The following is a 19,892-nucleotide window of genomic DNA, read 5'->3' as shown; positions in this document are numbered from 1 at the left end:
ACCCAAGATCCTTCTTTTTGAATCATGCCCATAGCCTTGAGACGTTTTGAAATGGCTTGCTGTGTCCCTCCCACTAATCTAGAGTCTGACGCGATTCCTCATTCAGCAATGTCTCCAATTCTGCATCTTCGAAAACATTCTCTCTTCCACCACTATGCCGGTCTCCGACGTTAAAATCACCGTTCTTGAAGCGTTGAATCCACTCAAAACATGTTCTTTCCCTAATAGCGTCCTTACCATAAGTACTTGAGAGCATTCGATGAGACTCAGCTGCAGTTTTCTTCATACTGAAACAAAACAGTAACACCTCCAGCAAATGACGAGAATTAGGGTCGTAAACTGACATTTTCAATCAACAACAACTTTTCGATCCAAACACAAATCCACTAATGTTTGAATGAGGTTATGTTGACAGAGGTCCAAGCTAAATGCCTGGTGTCTGCGATCTGTTTCTTTAGGTCGCTACCTACCGTTGTCGGCACCTATTGGCACACGACGGGAGCAAAGTTGTACACCTTGTAGTTCACCGCGAACTGGTTTAGTTCATGCTTAAAAAATATAAAGCACAATGTCACATTATGGTGGTCGGATAATACACAGAGGGACGCCACATCATCGGCATGGCGAGGAATTATAAAGAGATTCTCACAAGATTCGTTCATGGGGCCACTACTGTTCTACGTTTTATGTTAATGATACCACTTAGTTTGCACCAGGAGGCATGATCAACACTGTCGGAAGATGACACAAGCATCGTTATAATATCAAGCAGAGAAGTATCAACAATAAATGAAGTAAATGAGGTTTTTCTGACGGTTGTTTGTTTGTGGGAAGAGACCAAACAGCGAGGTCATCGGTCTCATCGGATTAGGGAAGGAAGTCGGCCGTGCCCTTTCAAAGGAACCATCCCAGAATTTGCCTGGAGCGATTTAGGGAAATCACGGAAACCTAAATCAGGATGGCCGGACGCGGGATTGAACCATCGTCCTCCCGAATGCGAGTCCAGTGTGCTACCACTGCGCTACCTCGCTCGGTTTGTGACAGTTACTGACTGATCTTCCACAAATGGGCTAGCTTTGAAGCTTGAAAAAATAAATCATCCATTTTTGTAGTCGAAAGGGTAGTGTACAAAAGGGAAAAACTTTAAGTTCTTATGTGTCATATCGATGAAAACTTAAACTGAAAAATCTATATATCAGACCCGCTAAAACCTTTAGGTTTGGATACTTTTGCCGTAAGAGAAACTGACCAACATAAGCATATGAAGTCAGTAAGTTGAGAAATTTTGCATAATTTCATTTACACATTTCTCAAAGTATAAGACATGCTCCCTTAGGCAAAAAATATTCATTGCGCAAAAGAAGGTAGTTAGAATTATGTATGGGGTTCACACACACACATGTTGCATGAATCCCGTTAAGCAGCTGGGAATGTTAATCACACTCTCGAATCGGACTTATTCAGTTATGAAAATAGTTGTCAACAATCTATCTGAGTTTGAGAGTATCAGAAACATTCACAGGAACAGCACTAGAAGCAAAAATGACTTGAGGAAAATCCATGTTACACTTTGATGATTCTAACTTTGACACAGAAAGGTGTTAAATACGCGACTATGAAAGTATTTGATACGGAAACAAAATTTCTAATGCCATCACGTGTTCAAGTGTTGATTACAGATTTTTCTCCTTTCTCCATCTATACCATAGATTAATTCTCGAACAGAAGTAATTCGTGATTTAAACAGAAGAAAACTTGTGAACGTCCCGCATACAGTAGCACAAATATTCCTTTCATTTTTTTTGTGTTCTGTTTCTGTTTAAATGACACATTCTCCTTCATGAAGTTTATCGTATGATATATTAAACATTTAACTAACTCACTACCAGACTGAATTCGCCAACATCGATATCGTTATCGTCACTTAACATGATGAAGCCCCAAAAACATTGCTGGCGCAGTAGCAAGTATGAACGCAGATCTTTGCTCTGTTTCTCGATGGGCACAGAACCTAGGTCTGAAACTAAACCCCAAGAAATCCCAGGTCATACTTATATCTCATCCAAAGTTAATCAGCCGGTACTTTCGCGAAACAGTCCCTAAAATACTCCTCAATGGTACTCAACTACCATACCAAAAAACAGTAAACGACCTTGGAATAATCTTGGATGAACACTTAAAGTGGGAAGAACAAACAGTCACAGCTTGCCGGAAATCGCTCTCCTCCCTACATGCAATTCAAAAATTTAGAAAAATATTTCAAACCCATGTTAAACAAAAATTAGTCCAAACACTAGTCTTGCCTAATCTTTACTACTGCGATGTAGTTCAACACGGCACAAGTAGTGAAAATTCTAGATGCCTCGAGCTAGTGATGAATGCTTGCGTTAGATACGTGTGCAATATTCGGTTGTATGATCATATCAGTCCTTCATACTCCCATCTAGGTTGGATACGCCCACATAAGGCACGCGATCTCCACACGATGTGCTTACCTCATCGATTTCTTAGCCACTGGTGCCCCCAATACTTATCTTCTCACATTAAACACCTATCATCATTCCACAATCGCAATACCAGATCGGATACGTCTAGCATCTTGGCTGTACCTTTACATAACACAAAATCTTTCTCCGTGTCATTCTCCATCTCAGCCATACGACTATGGAACGCGCTCCCCTGTGATCTGCGTCTTATACAGAACTACTCAACATTCAAGGGGGAACTCAAAACTTACATATTAGGGACGGTATAGCCACCATTGTTGTGCCCCTCCCATCTCTTTCTTTCTCCTCTCCATCACAGCTTCGAATTTTACCATTCTATTTCTCTTCCTCTAACCTATCTACCTCTTATATATCTCTTTCACCCCATTCTATCGTCTTATGTCTCTGCTCGATGAGAATAACTCACAAGCTGCAAGAAATAACGAGAAAATTCCCAACTAACAATGGGACTGACATTCACAAAAGAAAAGTATGTTTACTTTCATATACATAGTCATTATTATTATTATTATTATCATTATTATTCTTGATTGTTATAATTATTTTTTATTGTTATAATTATCATTGTACTACTGTTATAATATCTATTTTTTTCTTTAACATCAATACTGCATAATACGTTATATGTCCTTAATGTTATGTAGAAACTGTAACTTGTTCAATCTGAGTATGCCTGGTTAGGTGTAAGAGAGGACCTGAAGACCCTAATCTTGCCAGGTAAAATAAATGCATCAATAAATAATGAAATAAATGATGGTATAAGAGTGGCATTTGGTAAACGGCACGATTACTTCCGGTTCTCATAGCAGGTAATTTAGGTAGCAGGCACTGGAAATCCAGTGTGTTAAGATGAATTGGTGGCCCTATTTTCTGGATTTCCATGATGTTACCCTTCGACAAGACAATTTGTTGTTCATGCTGTCCTGTGCGTAGGGTGCTCGTCTAATACCATAACACATATCTATGTCACGGGTTTATGAGAGAGTAGCATGCGTCCACTTGCCGCCCACTATGAATGATGAATCGTGGCGTAGAGTTGAAGCAGTTTGGAATGACTGCTCATACCTATGATACAAGATCAGTTCGGCATAGCGCGCAGCCGGATTGTAGCCATTTCCCCTGCCAGAGGAGGCAGACCGGTGTGTTGAATTTCTCACCGTACACACCTCTAATCACCTAAAGATTTATTCATGTGTTATTTTTACTTTACTGCGCAGCAGAATAAGTAAAAATGTGTTGCTATCCTTCGTGGTGCTGAGATTTTAATGGCCGGCAGTTTATTTGTTTTTCGCTACGTTAATTTTAAAGAGTGTGTGTTTATTATGAAAGTGGCGCCTCTCTACATTTTATAAAAATCATGTACACATGTACACTGATTGCACGTCTGTTTCCTAAACTACTCGTTCGATGTTCACCAATTAGATATCACTTATTCTCTGGAGAGCCGGCTGAGGTGGCTGAGCGGCTCTCGGAGCTGGAGTCTGGAACCGCGCGACCCCTACGGTCGCAGGTTCGAATCCTTCCGCGGGCATGGATGAGTGTGACGTCCTTAGGATAGTTAGGTTTAAGTAGTTGTAAGTTCCATTTGAACCAACTCTCTGGAGAGGTACACTGTGAAAGTAAGGACAACCAACCTTCTATAGAGGAAGGTGAGGGGTGGGGGATAATGACATAGACGCATAAATTAGGATATATGTAGAAATTTCAATCGAATTTTGTACAACCATGACTCCTCGTTTGTAAGTACAATATAGATCTATGAGGACGTTCTAAAATATTATGCCTCCGAGTTTTTTTATGTGAAAACCGTTAAAGCTTTTTGAACAAAACAAAAGTTATTAAAATTCTGTATCTTTATTCTTCATGCCTACATATTTATTCCTCACCATAGTCACCCTGGCAAAGAAGAACACATTTCTATTAACGAGAGACCATTTTCTTTATATTGACACTAGAACGTTTCGCTGTGTCGATGTAGCCACAAGCTCACCTCTGCTTGCAACGCGCTTCATCACTATCAAAATGAGTTCCTATCAAAGTTCCTATCAAAGTGAGTTTTGGAAACAGAGGAAAATCGGATGGGCCAAGTCGACACGGTATGTAGAGTGATCGATGAGAGTGAACTAAAGACATCGGATTGTTGCATATCTCGCGGCGGTCGTGTGTGGCGTGGGACTGTAATGCTCAGGGAGTAGGTGTCTGAAGAGAGCACGATGTCTCAGAATTCGAAACTCGATTCCAGCACGCTCATCTCAAACACAAACATAGTTACGTTACATACCGCCGTGTTACACCGCTACAGTTGGGAGCTCTGTAGGGCGAACGCCACTGATGTGTAAAAATGAAGAACTAAAATATAGAATGTTATTAACATTTGTTTTACTTAAAAAGCTTTAAGAGTTTTCACATAAAAAATTTGTTGGTATTTCTTTTCAGCACGCCCTCGTAAAATACCTTTGGTCGGATAGTGTTAGTAGGAATTCGTAGGTAAAGAGTGTTAGTTTCATTTTTATCTCTGGAAAACAGAGCCACTGCAAACGGTCCACGACATATCCTACTCAGGCAGAATCAAAATTTTCGACACGATTCACATGAAATCTGAATAGGAACACATCTAATGTGTGTTGAATATATATGAAATATTTATAGGGTTGTAGATAAGCACCTCAGGGACCCGCCAGGATAGCCGAGAGCGCTAACGCGCTGCTTGCTGGACTCGGGTAGGCACGCCGGCCCCAAATCTAATCCGCCCAGCGGATTAACGACAACGGCCGGTGTGCCGGCCAGCCTGGATATGGTTTTTAGGCGGTTTTCCAAATCCTACTAGGCAAATATCGGGCTGGTCCCCACGTTCCGCCTCAGTTCCACGACTCGCAGACATTTGCAACACATTCACACTATTTCACGATTTACACTAGACGCAGACAGCTGGGGTACACTAATTCCGTCCCGGGGGGTATGGTGTGGCAGCAGAAAGGGCATCCGGCTACTCCTTAAAATTCGCCATGCCAAATCCGTACGTAACCCTGCCGACCCTGCGCACAAATCTGGAATAAAGGCAGTAGCAAGAGAAAGAAGAAAAGATAAGTACCTCTGGGTTTCAGAAGATGACTATGCGAGACATACAAGGCACACAGGAAACAGACAAATATTTGTGGGTACAGGTTCCCTCCAAGTTTTTAACTTCGAATTGTGCTCAGTGTAGGAAATATCTGTGATGGGGCAACGTCAATGGAGCGGAGGCTCACGTGCGTGGAATACATTAAAATCTGTGTTGTAGCCCGGGAAGCCAGTTTTTCCTGAAAATCTGCTCACTGGGTTGCCTATCTGTATGCGCAAACATATTCGACTCGAAAGTGTGGCGCAGGTGACTCCTCTACACATTCGGAAACACCTGACCCCTAATGGTGCGCTTTACAACTACGCCACTACGAACCTAAACTTGAAGAGATGCCCTCTCCAGTGAACGAGGCTTTTTTCCGTATCCTTTACGTTACCCGCGAAGTAATTTACTGAAATACCGCAGGTAAATATACGAGTATGTACACTACTGGCCATTAAAATTGTTACACCACGTAGATGACGTGCTACAGACGTGAAATTTAAGCGACAGGAAGAAGATGCTGTGATATGCAAATGATTAGCTTTTCAGAGCATTCACACAAGGTTGGCGCCGGTGACGACACCTACAACGTGCTGACATGACGAAAGTTCCCAACAAATTTCTCATACATAAACAGCAGTTGTCCGGCGTTGCCTGCTGAAACGTAGTTGTGATACATCGTGTAAGGAGGAGAAATGCGTACCATCGCGTTTCCGACTTTGATGAAGGTCGGATTGTAGAATATCGCGATTGCGGTTTATCGTATCGCGATATTGCTGCTCGCGTTGGTCGAGATCCAATGATTGTTAGCAGAATATGTGATCGGTGGGTTCCGTGCTGGATCCCAACGGCCTCGTATCACTAGGAGTCGAGATGACAGGCATCTTATCCGCATGGCTGTAACGGATCGTGCAGCGATGTCTCGGTCCCTGAGTCAACAGATGGGGATGTTAATAGGCAACAAACATCTGCACGAACAGTTCGACGCCGTTTGCAGGGCATGGACAATCAGCTCGGAGACCATGGCTGCGGTTACCCTTGACGCTGCATCACAAACAGGAGCGCCTGCGATGTTGTACACAAAAACGAAACTGGGTGCACGAATGACAAAAATCATTTGTTCGCATGGAACCAGGTTCTGTTTACAGCATCATGATGGTCGCATCCGTGTTTGGCGACATCGCGGTGAACGCACATTAGAAGCGTCTGTTCTTCATCGCCATACTGGCGTATAACACGGCGTGATAGTATGGGGTGCCATTGGTTACAGGTCTCGTCACGTCTTGTTCGCATTGACGGCACTTTGAACAGTGTCCGTTACATTTCAGATGTGTTACGACCCATGGCTCTACCCTTCATTCTATCCCTGCAAAACCCTATATTTCAGCAGAATAATGCTCGACCGCATGTAGCCGGTCCTGTACGGGCCTTTCTGGATACATAAAATATTGGACTGCTGCCCTGGCCAGCACATTCTCCCGATCTCTCACCAGCTGAAAACGTCTGGTCAATAGTGGCCCAGCAACTGGCTCGTCACAATATGCCAGTCACTACTCTTGATGAATTGTGGTATGGTGTTGAAGCTGCATGGGCAGCTGTACCTGTACACTCCATCCAAGCTCTGACTCATTGCCCAGGCGTATCAAGCCCGTTATTACGGCCAGAGGTGGTTGTTCTGGATACTGATTTCTCAGGATCTATGCACCCAAATTGGGTGAAAATGTAATCACATGTCAGTTCTAGTATAATATATTTGTCCAGTGAACGGAATGGACAGTGTCTTGAAAGGAGATTAAGATGAACATCAACAAAAGCAAAACGAGGATAATGGAATGTAGTCGAATTAAGTCGGGTGATGCTGAGGGAATTAGATTAAGAAATAAGACACTTAAAGTAGTAAAGGAGTTTTGCTATTTGGGGAGCAAAATAAATGATGATGGTCGAAGTAGAGAGGATATAAAATGTAGACTGGCAATGGCAAGGAAAGCATTTCTGAAGAAGAGAAATTTGTTAACATCGAGTATAGATTTAAGTGTCAGGAAGTCATTTCTGAAAGTATTTTTATAGAGTGTAGCCATGTATGGAAGTGAAACATGGACGATATATAGTTTGGACAAGAAGAGAATAGAAGGTTTCGAAAGTTGTGTTACAGAAGAATGCTGAAGATTAGATGGGTAGATCACATAACTAATGAGAGAGAAGAGGAGCTTGTGGCACAACTTGAGCAGAAGAAGTGATCGGTTGGTAGGACATGTTCTGAGGAATCAAAGGATCACAAATTTAGTATTGGAGGGCAGCGTGGAAGGTAAAAATCGTAGGGGAAGACCAAGTAATGGATACACTAAGCAGATTCAGAAGGATGTAGGTTGAAGTAGGTACTGTGAGGGCCGGACGGTGTGGCCGTGCGGTTTTAGGCGGTGCAGTCTGGAACCGCGAGACCGTTACGGTCGCAGGTTCGAATCCTGCCTCGGGCATGGATGTGTGTGATGTCTTAGGTTAGTTAGGTTTTACTAGTTCTAAGTTCTAGGGGACTAATGACCTCAGAAGGTGAGTCCCATAGTGCTCAGAGCCATTTGAACCATTTTTGGTACTGGGAGATGAAGAAGCTTGCACAGGATAGAGTCGCATGGAGAGCTGCATCAAACCAGTCTCAGGACAACAACAACAGTGTATACCCGTTTATCATCTGCATTCCTTCGTGGTGTAGCAATTTTAATGGCCAGTAGTGTATGTGTGCAATTCGCAGTATAAGCTTTCGCGGGCAGAAGTCGGTGCTCACACTGTGTCTGACGGTTCGGGCAGGCGCCGGCGGCGCTGATGTACGACGCGGTGCTGGTGCTGGTGGAGGCGATGAACCGGCTGCTGCGCAAGAAGCCGGACGTGTTCCGCGGCTCGCTGCGTCGCGGCCAGCTGCCGGGCAACGCGACGCGCGCCCTCGAGTGCAGCGCCAGCAAGGGCTGGGTCACGCCCTGGGAGCACGGCGACAAGATCTCGCGCTTCCTGCGCAAGGTACGCCGCTCCCCGCGCGGCGCTGCCGCCCGGAGGTATGTGTGCAATAGCAGCAGGTGGCGTGTAGAGCCGCGGCAGCACACCGACGTGGTCTCGTGTTTCGTCGCCAAGGTATGTACCATTATTTACTCTCAGCGCAAGGCACAGACTCGGGAGCACCACCAGCACGATCTGCGAGAAAATCTCTCGTTTCTTCAGGAAATTAGGGTGCTTCGTGCACAGTCGAAATACCGCACTAATGTGAATCCAGCTGCATTGAGGCTGTAGAGTGGGATGGCTACTAGTTCTGGTAATATAAGTATGTTTTCGTAGGTACACTTTATTTCAGAAACAAAACTGATCTATGACCACAAGCCCCTCATATGCAAGAAAAGTGCCTGATATGATACAATAAAAAATTAAAATAAAATATGTCCAAAGGCAAAACATGAGCTAATGAAAAAATGACATAAATGGAAGTATTATGTCGTGCCACTAACTTCGTGTCTGGACCAAAAGCACTTTTTGCTTTTGCACTCCGTCATGATTTCCTCTCCTGTACAATGCTCTTCATTTCCGAGTAGTGCTTACAGAAAAAGTCGTCAGCTATTTGCTGGATGTATTCCTGGGTAGTTTTAACCTTATTTCTCCACTTCGTACTCCATTCTCTGGCTACCACGCCACCACTCACTATCTCCAAATGACAAAATGGTAATACGTAAACTCAAACAGCAACAATGAACTGCAAATAAAAAACTATAAATAAAACCATAGCAACCTGAATAACAACACGCAAAATAACAACACTACCAAATTACGCACCAACCTAGTATTACTCAGAAACGAATATGCAGTGTCATCTCAAGCTACAAAACCAGGTCAGCGCCTTTCGCTCCCATCATTTAACTGCTAACTGCCATAACTCCCTTAGCTTACAGCTCAGCTACTTTTGTAATAGTGGACTGTGAAATCATTCTTATGGAGTTGACCGATCAACATGTCAGAAGTATACAATGTCTTTTGAATCAAATTATCGTTTATACGACTTAAAGGTATGCTGAAGGCCAGTTTTAAGGAAGCCGCACTAGATCAAAATGCAATGCAGCGACCGTCATACATTGCCAGTATTGTCCACATGCTAATCGTGTTTGTAATATCCTAGCAAACCTAGCAATGCTTCGCAATTGCTAATGTGTGGGAATTTGATATACATCCTAAACTCTATCCCCTTCTGTCTCTGACAGTCTCCTCCTCCTCTCCCCCCTCCCTTTGTCCCATTCTTCCTCCTCCTCCTTCCGCCCTCTCTCTGTGTATCACCTCCTGTCCCTACCTCTGTCCCTCTCCTCCTCCCTCCAACACGCTTCCTGATTTGTAATCTACCCATTAAATTCAGCCATTTCCTATATGAATAAAAGACATTCTGTTTAATGTTTATTTTAACATTTTGTGGTGAATTTTGTTTTGTATGTTTTAGTAGCCCTTCTATCCCCAAGTCGACCCAGTTCGGTCAATATACATCTACACCACAACAGAAAGACAGGTCGCTGTTTAACGTTATTACCAGAAATATTGAAAAGCACTTGATCGATATACTTCACATTTTTATTTGATACTCTAAATAATATTCGGACAGCCACAAGTTATACATATTTTTAATATATAATATGTAAATATATATGTAATTTACAAAGAGGAAACGTCACGAAAAATCTCGGAAAAGTTCGTGACTGGTATACCTCAAACTTTTAGACGACACAGTAATGAACATTTGTACTACATAAGATATACATTTTTAGTATGTGTAATATATAAGAATATATGTAATACATTGAGAAGAACCGTTGTAATTAAAAAATTACGAGAATTTCCTGAACGGCTTACTTCAGTGTTCTACAAGATTCGCAAATAAGTATTAACACAAAAATGCTACCTGAAACAGCGTCTTTTAGATGAAATGAGTTACTTATCTTGGGCTATGTAGTACGATTGAATTGATTGAATTGCTTCAAAATGTTTTTAAAGAAAGTTCCAAAATTAAATTGAGCCGTGTTCTTGTGCATCATGCTTCATAGACTTAGTTCATCACAGCTACCTCCCACAAAACGGATTAGGTCAAAGCAAATAACAGATAATTCTGACGCAATAAATGTTTACAAATTTGAGGATAATCTCTAGAAAGGTAAACAGTATGTAGACTGGAATCATTCTATGTGAGTTCGTATATATAACAGTACATGAAAAGGGACCGACAATTTTTACCAGTTTCATGTTGCAGCTGAAAGTACCTGATGTATTGTACTAGAACTAACTTTTATCAGGTGAAAATTTAGGTTACGATGAACAAATACCCTATTAAGATCGAGTGCTTGCACTGATCGTACATTGGAAAAAAATAGTGAAGAATTAAATAGATTTGCATTACACCCCGCGCCAATCAAACTGTTTCTGAGCTATAAATGTTTCCTAAATACGTGTTCATCTTGGGATGGAAATGAACCTGTAGAGATTTACACATTCACGCAGGTCGACACTTTTTCTCCCGCTCGTGGGATATAAATTGAATCTGTCATTGAAGAACTTCTCAGATGGGGTACAAACCAACTGCTACACCACTCCTTTTCCTCATTGTCTGCCTACAAATGACAGCCACAAATTTGTCTCTTCATGCAAGGTAAAAAGAAGAAAACAAAATTAAAGCAATTACAGCCCTTGGTCGTAAAAATTAAGTCTTTTGACCTGGTTTCGGCACGTCTAAAAGTGCCTTCATCAGAAGTAAAACATACAAACTGGCATGTCATGTATAAAATAAATATCAAGCTTAGGCACAGCATTTTTAAAGTAGAATACGTGGAAGACACGCCCCTACGGGCTGCTCACATTTGTCGAGCTACAGGTAGCATCAGACTAAAAAGGAGACGTGAATGGGTACCATGGCTTGGCACTCCATGGCTCATTCTTAGCCCAGTGACCACATTCTTCATTATCCAACGATTTGTTGTACACCTAAACTAGCCGATGATGAACCACTTTTGCCAGCAACTCAATCGTCTTACGCAACTCTCGTTGGTTAATCACCCAAAATCTACTTTATGATCGCTAATTATCTATGAGATGGATACATTAGTCGTTAAGTTTGCTACATCTAACGAGAAAGAAACTAATTCTACAATAATTAAACTTTCATGCTTGAAGGTCAGGCCTCCAACATCAGAACTGTTGAACAAGAGTCTCTAAGAGCGATGGTAGCAAAATTCAAATAAAGACACTAAAATTACGTTGTCATTTTCCTTGGGACCACGTCTCCTTAAGAAGTACATACATATCAGCACCAACTAATAAAATATGCTAAAATGGGTTCTCATAGGACATCCTGAGTGCTGACAGCGTCAAAAACTGACGCTGTCAATACTCAGGATGACAAACTGCGAAGCTGCCGATACTCAGAACAACATGTGCGAACCCATTTTAGTACGTTAAGTGTATTGACGGTGATATGGATGTATTTATTAAGAAGCCACAGCTGCGAAGGAAGTCGTCGCATAATTTTACGTTTCTTATTTATATTTTACCTTGATAGCTTTTAGAGATTCTAGTATAACTATTTGAGGAATAGCTTGGTTTCGAATAAAGCACAGTTCGAATAGTGTTTGAAAGTCTTTTTGGTTGGCATCCCCTTGTACTCAATAGATGGATATGTAAACAGGGACTGTTAGAGCTGCTTATGAAAAATGTCCTTCAGGTTTCAGTTATGGCAGCACTTGGTCACAGCAGCCAAGCTTAGGTCTTTTGTGTACGATAAACCTGTTACAAGTTCATAACTACGTATGCTTCATTTTGCCAGTGAATTAACGCCGTAAATATTAGCTGTTCCATTTTATTGTAATGTATTCACATGTCTTGACAGTTTCCCTACAAATGATCAGGAAGTGAGTATTATATTAAGTTACATCTTCTGACATGTTCCACACCCACAAGAATCATCTCATTTTTGGGTCAATGGAACGAAAACTGAATCTAATCTAATCTAATCTCCTTCTAAATGCGTGTTTTTGAGTTGCCCACTAAACATGTGGTAGGTCCAGTCTTTCAACATTGGTTGTAACAAGGACCTTATGTCCATTATTGATGAACTCAGTATCTCTTTTTTTTGTACATCATTGATGTGAATGATTGGGTCTCCAGAAACTTTAAAAATGTCTTATTTGCTATAATTCAGTTTAAAATAAATGTCATATTGTGATTTTTACGCCGTAACTGAGCCACTAGATCACCTTGCTTACCGTAATACAATGCACTTAGAAAACTAGTTTACTGGTTAATATGCTTCAAGGTATTACCATTAGGTACATAAGACTGTTAAAGGACAACAATTGGTGTTACCATCAACTCAATCGAATAAAGAGCTATTATTCTCTAATCCCCCTATTGTACTGTTGTTCTGGAACAAGGGGTATTGTCTCCCAAGGTCATCCCTCGGGTACAGTCCAAGTGTCTAGTAAGCAGGAGATGCCATGTAAGATCACGAACCAGCGTAGAATTCCATACATCGCCACTGATTCCACATGAATTCTCGTTGTAACTGATATCATTAGTTCCTTCCCTTTCCTTTCTCGACTCCGCCATCAATTTACATAATATGTATCATAGCTGTGTGTTCCAATTGTCGTGTGTTCTTCCAGACACATCCAAAAGAACAGACACCATGCACTCATATAATTGATTCGCTCCTATGGGCATTGAACCCATAACCTTCAGTGCAGGTGTACATTTCATTCGACCTCCAGTGGGAATTAGTGAATCTGTAGAACATGAATGGGGACTGTGGATAGGTTGACCTAGATGGGAGTGTGAGCTGGCCAGGGAGCGTGCCGAGATATTTTGCTCATTGATGATAAACACAATGTCTAATTTGCGCAGTGGTTAATGCTACTACCTAGTAAGTGGTAGATCCTAAGTTCGAGTCCGGGTTTGGTACACACTTTCACTCATTACTGCTGATTCCGCATGAAGTCCCAGTCCAGCTGATGTCATTAGTTCCTTCCCATTTCTTTCCTCTCACCCCTCCCCATCCTCCATATCCTCCATCTTACACAAGTGCACTATGTATGGAATAGTGGTAAATTCCAAATTTGGCAAGGAATCTAAAAATAGTTGGATTTTCTCGTTAAATCACTGTAGAAGTAGTGCTGTTTCCCTGATTATAAATTGGTAGGAAGTCCACACACTTCGAATTCGATTTAGTTCTAATTCAGTTCAGTATCAGTAAATTTATTTTGAATCCAATTCAATTTCGGTCCGAATTCAATTCAGTCTGAATTTTGTTAAAATTCAAATAAGTTAACTTTAATTCAGTTCAGTTAAAAATCGGGCGCAGACAGTTCCCTTAAGGGGACACAGGCACGAACATGCTAAAAAAAAATTCGTTTAAGTCTTGTTCAGTGCTTCACTTACTGACGATTAGATTCTGAGTTATTAATTTTTCCGTGGTGTGTGGTAACTATTGCCATGCCCATTTTTGCTCTGTCTTACTGAGCGTTGACTGAAGTACAGTAAACATTTATTTTCCACAGATATTCTTATTTCAGTTGATAGAGAGAATTTTTGTTTTGATGTTTACCAGTCTATCTGCGTCATCGATTATCATTTGTCAACTTTTCGTCTTTGTTGTTAACTTTTTGGCGATACAAATGTAACACTTTTGTGCAAACTTTTTGCAGAATTAGTAGAATAACGAAATTTGGATATAAGCCCAAATTTCGTGGAAATAAATACGTAAAAATAAACCACTAAAGTGGTAGAAATGAACAGAGGAAAGAAAAAAAGTTGAAAGTGAAGTCAGTGTGAGTGTCAGTGTTTCAAGTAAAAAGCTTCCAGGGGCAGCTGGTTTTCCAAGTGCCTCTCAAATGCTTGACAGTGTAATAGATGCTGTGAACAGTTTTTCTATTTCTACTGATACAGAAATACTGATTTCCATGAGGCACTTTAATCCGAAGCAGACTGTACGAAAACAATGTAAGATTAGAGTATGAACTTAGATCTATTGGGAAAGGGCGAATTTCAGGTGCAATTCCTTGTGCAGTAATGAACGATCCTACACCTCCCGGAATGTTTGATATTGACAACAAGACTACTGGAACAGTTGTAGCTGAGGTGAACGAATCTAAAATACTGAAAGCAGCAAAAGAAGTAGCTATCTTGAATGATACGAACTTTGACCCAAGTCGTACTGCTGCTGGTTTTGATGGCAGTCAGTAGAAATGTTGGCGTACATCCCTAAACAGCACTGGGTCAGCCACGGCTTTTGATACTGAAAAGGTTCTGCATATTGAAATAATTATTAAGTTCTGTGATATCTGTAGCATAAATTACACTACCCAACATTCTTGCTAAAAGGAGTATGATGGTTCTAGTGGAGTGTGCTGGTCTTGCCAACACTGTCACAAGATCGATGTGGTCAATAAGTGTCCTCTACACAGACTCTGTTGGGAATGGGAAATTGTAAGCCTTATCAGAATGTGGTGGAAGGTAAACTTGATGGGCCTACAGTCGAAGTTAATAGTGTGTGTTAGAGAAAAGAATGGGACCACGACTTTTGGAAGTATGTAAGGAAAAAAGGTGAAGGTGGGCTGACAAAGGTTGAAAGAGATAGGATCCAGAATTATTATGGTGTGACAATTGGAATAACTGCAGCTATGGAGAAGCAATGAGAAGAGTGTCTGGTTATATTATTTCACACAGTTTCAACCCATGAGAAACCGTAACATCACCTTTGCCCACAGTTACCTGACAGCAGGCGCAAATTCAACAGCCCAGCTATAGCTTCCAGTTGTTAGCACAAAAATCCAGTTCTAGAAAATATCGTACTTGCTGTGAAACCTATTTTGAGGTAACTTAGCCAACAGAACCTCCTAAAAAAATTTCTCACTGCTAAAACTCAGAAACCGAATGATTGTTTGAATTCTGTCATTAGGACAAGGCTGCCAGAAACCCTAAAATTTGGTGTTCATGACGCATTCATTTGCTTCAGTACAGGTGTGTCAAAGAAGACGGACGTTTTAAGCCCTTGGGAACACAGAACGGCATGAGTACTGCAAAGGGACTGAAAAACTTCAATATAGGCAACATCTATTATGCTGAAATTTCTGAAGGAGCTGCTACCAAGAAAAGAACATAAAAAGGAAGAATCTGACTTACAGTATAGTCCTGGAATGTTTTAATAGTGTCTGTATGGTAATGTACATTAGGTTTTTACATGTAAAACTTAAATACAGTTTTTCTCAAAACTACATTTTTAGTTTTTCTGGTACACCTTCCTCGCAAACTAAGACTGATAAAGATACCACACTTTCAGCAGCTCTTCCAATAAATCGATGATTAAACAGATCTGTAGTGAGAACAACAAATTCACCATCTCCAAGATATTTATAAAATTTATGGTTTTTTGTCTAATAGGACAAAAACATCATAACTCATAACACATAAAAAATACAGTAACAAATCTTTATGTGATTTGCGGATGTTGTCTCATCTGTACACTGTAAAAGTTTCAGGTCTTTATCTCACTACTTTCTTCAGAAAGTGTACCTGAAGTTCGCGCATTTTAACGTTGACTTCCCATGGAAATTCCTTCACGACTGTGTCTCTTATGCCAAATTCTGTTATGTTTAAACTATTTTCAGTCATCCATCTCAAGTTACAGTTTAAAAAATCCGCCCTGCTCCTGGCAATGGCTATCCAAAGATGAAAACTGTGAGAAAATCCATTTACCCAATATTTTATGTGATGGGAAGCCTTCTGGTTGTCAGAACTGAAGCAAAGGCCTCAGTTGTAAACTGAACAGCCACCTGAAGCAGCCTGTATGGTTATCTATATCATGTGAAAGTGAAAAAGGTGTGTGAGATTCTCTTCTACATATACTGCAAAATTTAGCATTGGCCGTAACCGACGGTATGTCGTATCAGCCAGCCAGTGTGCCAGGCAGCATTGAGTCGTTGCTGACACCACCACCAGAGGCCGCACCATGCTGCACTGTGTCATAATCCTTGGCTATCGTGAAACTGCCAACAGACTTTAGCACCTGACGGCTGCACGGAGCACACAGTGTGTCACTAGAGCGACAATGCTTCTACTTGCATATCTGAACTGGTCAGCACCACATCATGCGATAGGAATGAGGGGACTTGTTTGTCAGTTGCCAACTGCACTCTACATGTAGTGTAACCCAACCACATACGACTGTAAGGCATTAGACTATGCTTGTGCTCAGTTTCATCAGTTACCTCAATGGCAGTTATGCTATGTGTCCCATGACATCCCATTTTCACCCAGCACAATGCTGTGGTGATGTCTGCACTGAGACAGGACTCTACACCATCAAACACATTGCACCAAATGTGCTGCTGAATTTGATGTGACACACACACACACACACACACACACACACACACACACACACACGCACGCACGCACGCACGCACACACCCGCGTGCGTACACATACACAGTGCACTGTACAGCGCCGATGTTAGTAACAGCAATAACACCACTCAGATGAATGCATAATACTACTTTTAAACCGAAAATACCCACTTCATTAAGCACAGTAAGTTACTTGATGGGAGCTCTCCCACTCAGTCACAAATTTAATTGAATAGGCCATCAATTATTGATTTTCTGACAATGCAGAACTGTGCTAAGCATGGCACAACGTAGTCACAAGTATCCACCAGCACCCAGTATACTACAAGCCTAGTTGTTAGAGCAATGAAATATTATTGACGATAGTGAAACAGTTCCAGGGGGGTTCTGCGTGATGCAAGTCCTTGATAAGTTTCCAGGTGTGTACAACGGCAAGTGTTTTCAAAATTCACGTCAAGTGGAATTCATCAGTTATATTTCCCCATCTACCCAACGGAACAGAAGGCTAACCATGATGAGGTTAATTCGTAATTAGATGGAATATGAACCACGAAACTTTTAGCTAGCGGCAAAACTCATAGCAAGAACAAGATTGTGATTGAACACAATCAGATACTCCATATATACATATTTTAAAGTAAAATCAGCTGGATAGTAATACATAGACATCCATTGGATTCATAAGGTAGATGTTGAAATATAGTGGGCAAAATGGTGTCCTTCCAACGTCGTCGAACTGTTCGTGCAGATGGTTGTTGTCTTGCAAACGTCCCCATCTGTTGACTCAGGGATCGATAAGTGGCTGCACGATCCGTTACAGCGATGCGGATAAGATGCCTGTCATCTCGACTGCTAGTGATACGAGGCCGTTGGGATCCAGCACGGCTTTCCATATATATCACAGCATCTACTTCCTGTCGGTTAAATTTCGCGTCTGTAGCACGTCATCTTCATAGTGTAGAAATTTTAATGGTCAGTAGTGTATATTTCTATTATAACTTTGAAGGTCGTGTCTGATGTTCCAACATGCTTTGTTCCTCTGGCAGTCAGTTGATAAGTATTGTTGAACCGCAGCACTCTGTAACAATTTACCTGAAGCTAGATCAGTGGCGCCATGCATTGGATATAATGGGAGCTCAAAGTATGGAAACAATTTCTTGTCCTGCTCTTATACATTGGTCGCTGTATCGACGGGGTAGTCTTGTGCTATCTTACCGACTTTTTGAAAGTTGAAGAAAACCGTAGGGTAGCTGCTTAGTGTACAGTTTTTTACTGAGTCCAAGATCAGTTTTGGAACTGTTACATTTCCATCATTTGAAGTAAAAACCAAAATCAGTTAATCATTTGAAGTCATCGTCATTCCAGTTTTGTCATGAAACCAAAGGTTCAGTGTCAAAAGAATAAAAGGGACAAAAATTCCATGACAGCCATTCCCACGGTGTACGACTGGGAACACAAAGAGGAAGGCTCATGCCAACTTGTTTCCCACATCAGTGTATTGGGAAGTGCATCAGAGATTGTGTCTTCTGCTTACATTATTTCTGCTGCTGCTACTAAAATATATCTGGCACTGCATAGATTACATCAAAGAGCTGTTGAACTGGGGAAGAAATAAAAGAAAAATCATGGAACTACATATAATAAATAATAAAACTAATATACACTGCGAGAGACGAATGAGTTCGTACTTCCTTCTAACTACTAAGCCAGTTTTCCTGCCTGGACGGGGTAGACTTCTGATAAGGTTTCTTGATGACCATCAACCTTTCCTATGGTATACAGAGCAGAAGTAGCAGGTCAACATGGCTAGTAACCAGGAAGTTGAGGGTGAGGGATGCTGGTGTGTGTCTGTAATGCCACCGAAAACGGTACAACTATTTTGCAATGACAGCTACCCATATCCTCAGGTCCAGCACCTCGGATCATCTGGGATTCTGACATCGTCGATGGCATCATGTATCACCATCCTGGATCACCATCTTGGATCGCCATCTTCAAATCCTTAACCGGATCCATGCAGATTGCGCCAGTAACCTCGTGATTACTATACAGAATGCATTAAGGTCAATTATCTCCTTTACAGTTTTGAGTAAATTTCCTTTATTTATGTTTGAATATGTTACAATGAGGGACATTCATATTGCCACGTCATATGGAATAATGAAAGTCCAAATTGTACCCGAAATATTACAAAGTATCCTTTATAAAATTGGACTCTTCACGACTTTCAGTACCTCTAAGATCGATGATTATCAGAAGTATTTCAGGACAATCAAACATACTTCTATGTCCTAAAACTTAGCAGGTTTTCAAAACATGTTGTGTGACAGTTACAGCAAATATCAATGCTATCAGCAACGTTCTCGTCTTTTGTAAAAACAAAACTCGACACTGTAATGGGTACTGGTATGCTATTCAGGGACCCTTCAGATTTTTCGAGAAATAGGGCTAAATCGTATATGTTTTCTCATATTGCCGCAGACGGGTGTATATTTCATGTTCTGTACATCGTTCATGGACAGTTCTTGTCGTCTGGCCAATATAAGCAGAGCCACATTCACAGTCAACCGTCAAAATCAGCAATAGCAGAGCACTGTATTTCATTGGGACATTCAATGGAATACAATGGAACAAAAATTTTAGCTCCGGTTTTCGGATTTTGGGATTCCGTAATCAAGGAATCAGTGGAAATACGTCTTGCCGATAATCTTATAAATCGTGACAACCGCTTTCAGCTGGATAAAAATTGGAATCCTGTTATTAAAATTATACAATCCAAGCGGAATCCACAGCGTCATTCTCAATGACTAGATGATCTCTTATTTTCACCACCGAGGGCAGCACGTACAACTCGGCTATGCCGCGCATGTCAACACC

General features: G+C 41.2%; 1 protein-coding gene across 2 annotated transcripts in view; it reads left to right on the top strand.

Annotated features, from left to right (window-relative positions):
* Positions 1-19,892, top strand: part of LOC126267159 (glutamate receptor 1-like) — a 1,368,697-nt gene that overhangs the window by 1,043,633 nt on the left and 305,172 nt on the right. For both annotated transcript variants that reach the window (XM_049972106.1, XM_049972105.1), the window contains exon 8: positions 8,413-8,619. In XM_049972106.1, the coding sequence (XP_049828063.1) occupies positions 8,413-8,619 (207 nt within the window). The remainder of the gene's footprint in view (positions 1-8,412; positions 8,620-19,892) is intronic.

The sequence above is a fragment of the Schistocerca gregaria genome, chromosome 4 (genome assembly GCF_023897955.1).
Source record: "Schistocerca gregaria isolate iqSchGreg1 chromosome 4, iqSchGreg1.2, whole genome shotgun sequence".
NCBI lineage: Eukaryota > Metazoa > Arthropoda > Insecta > Orthoptera > Acrididae > Schistocerca > Schistocerca gregaria.
This window is presented reverse-complemented; position numbering and strand designations above follow the sequence as displayed.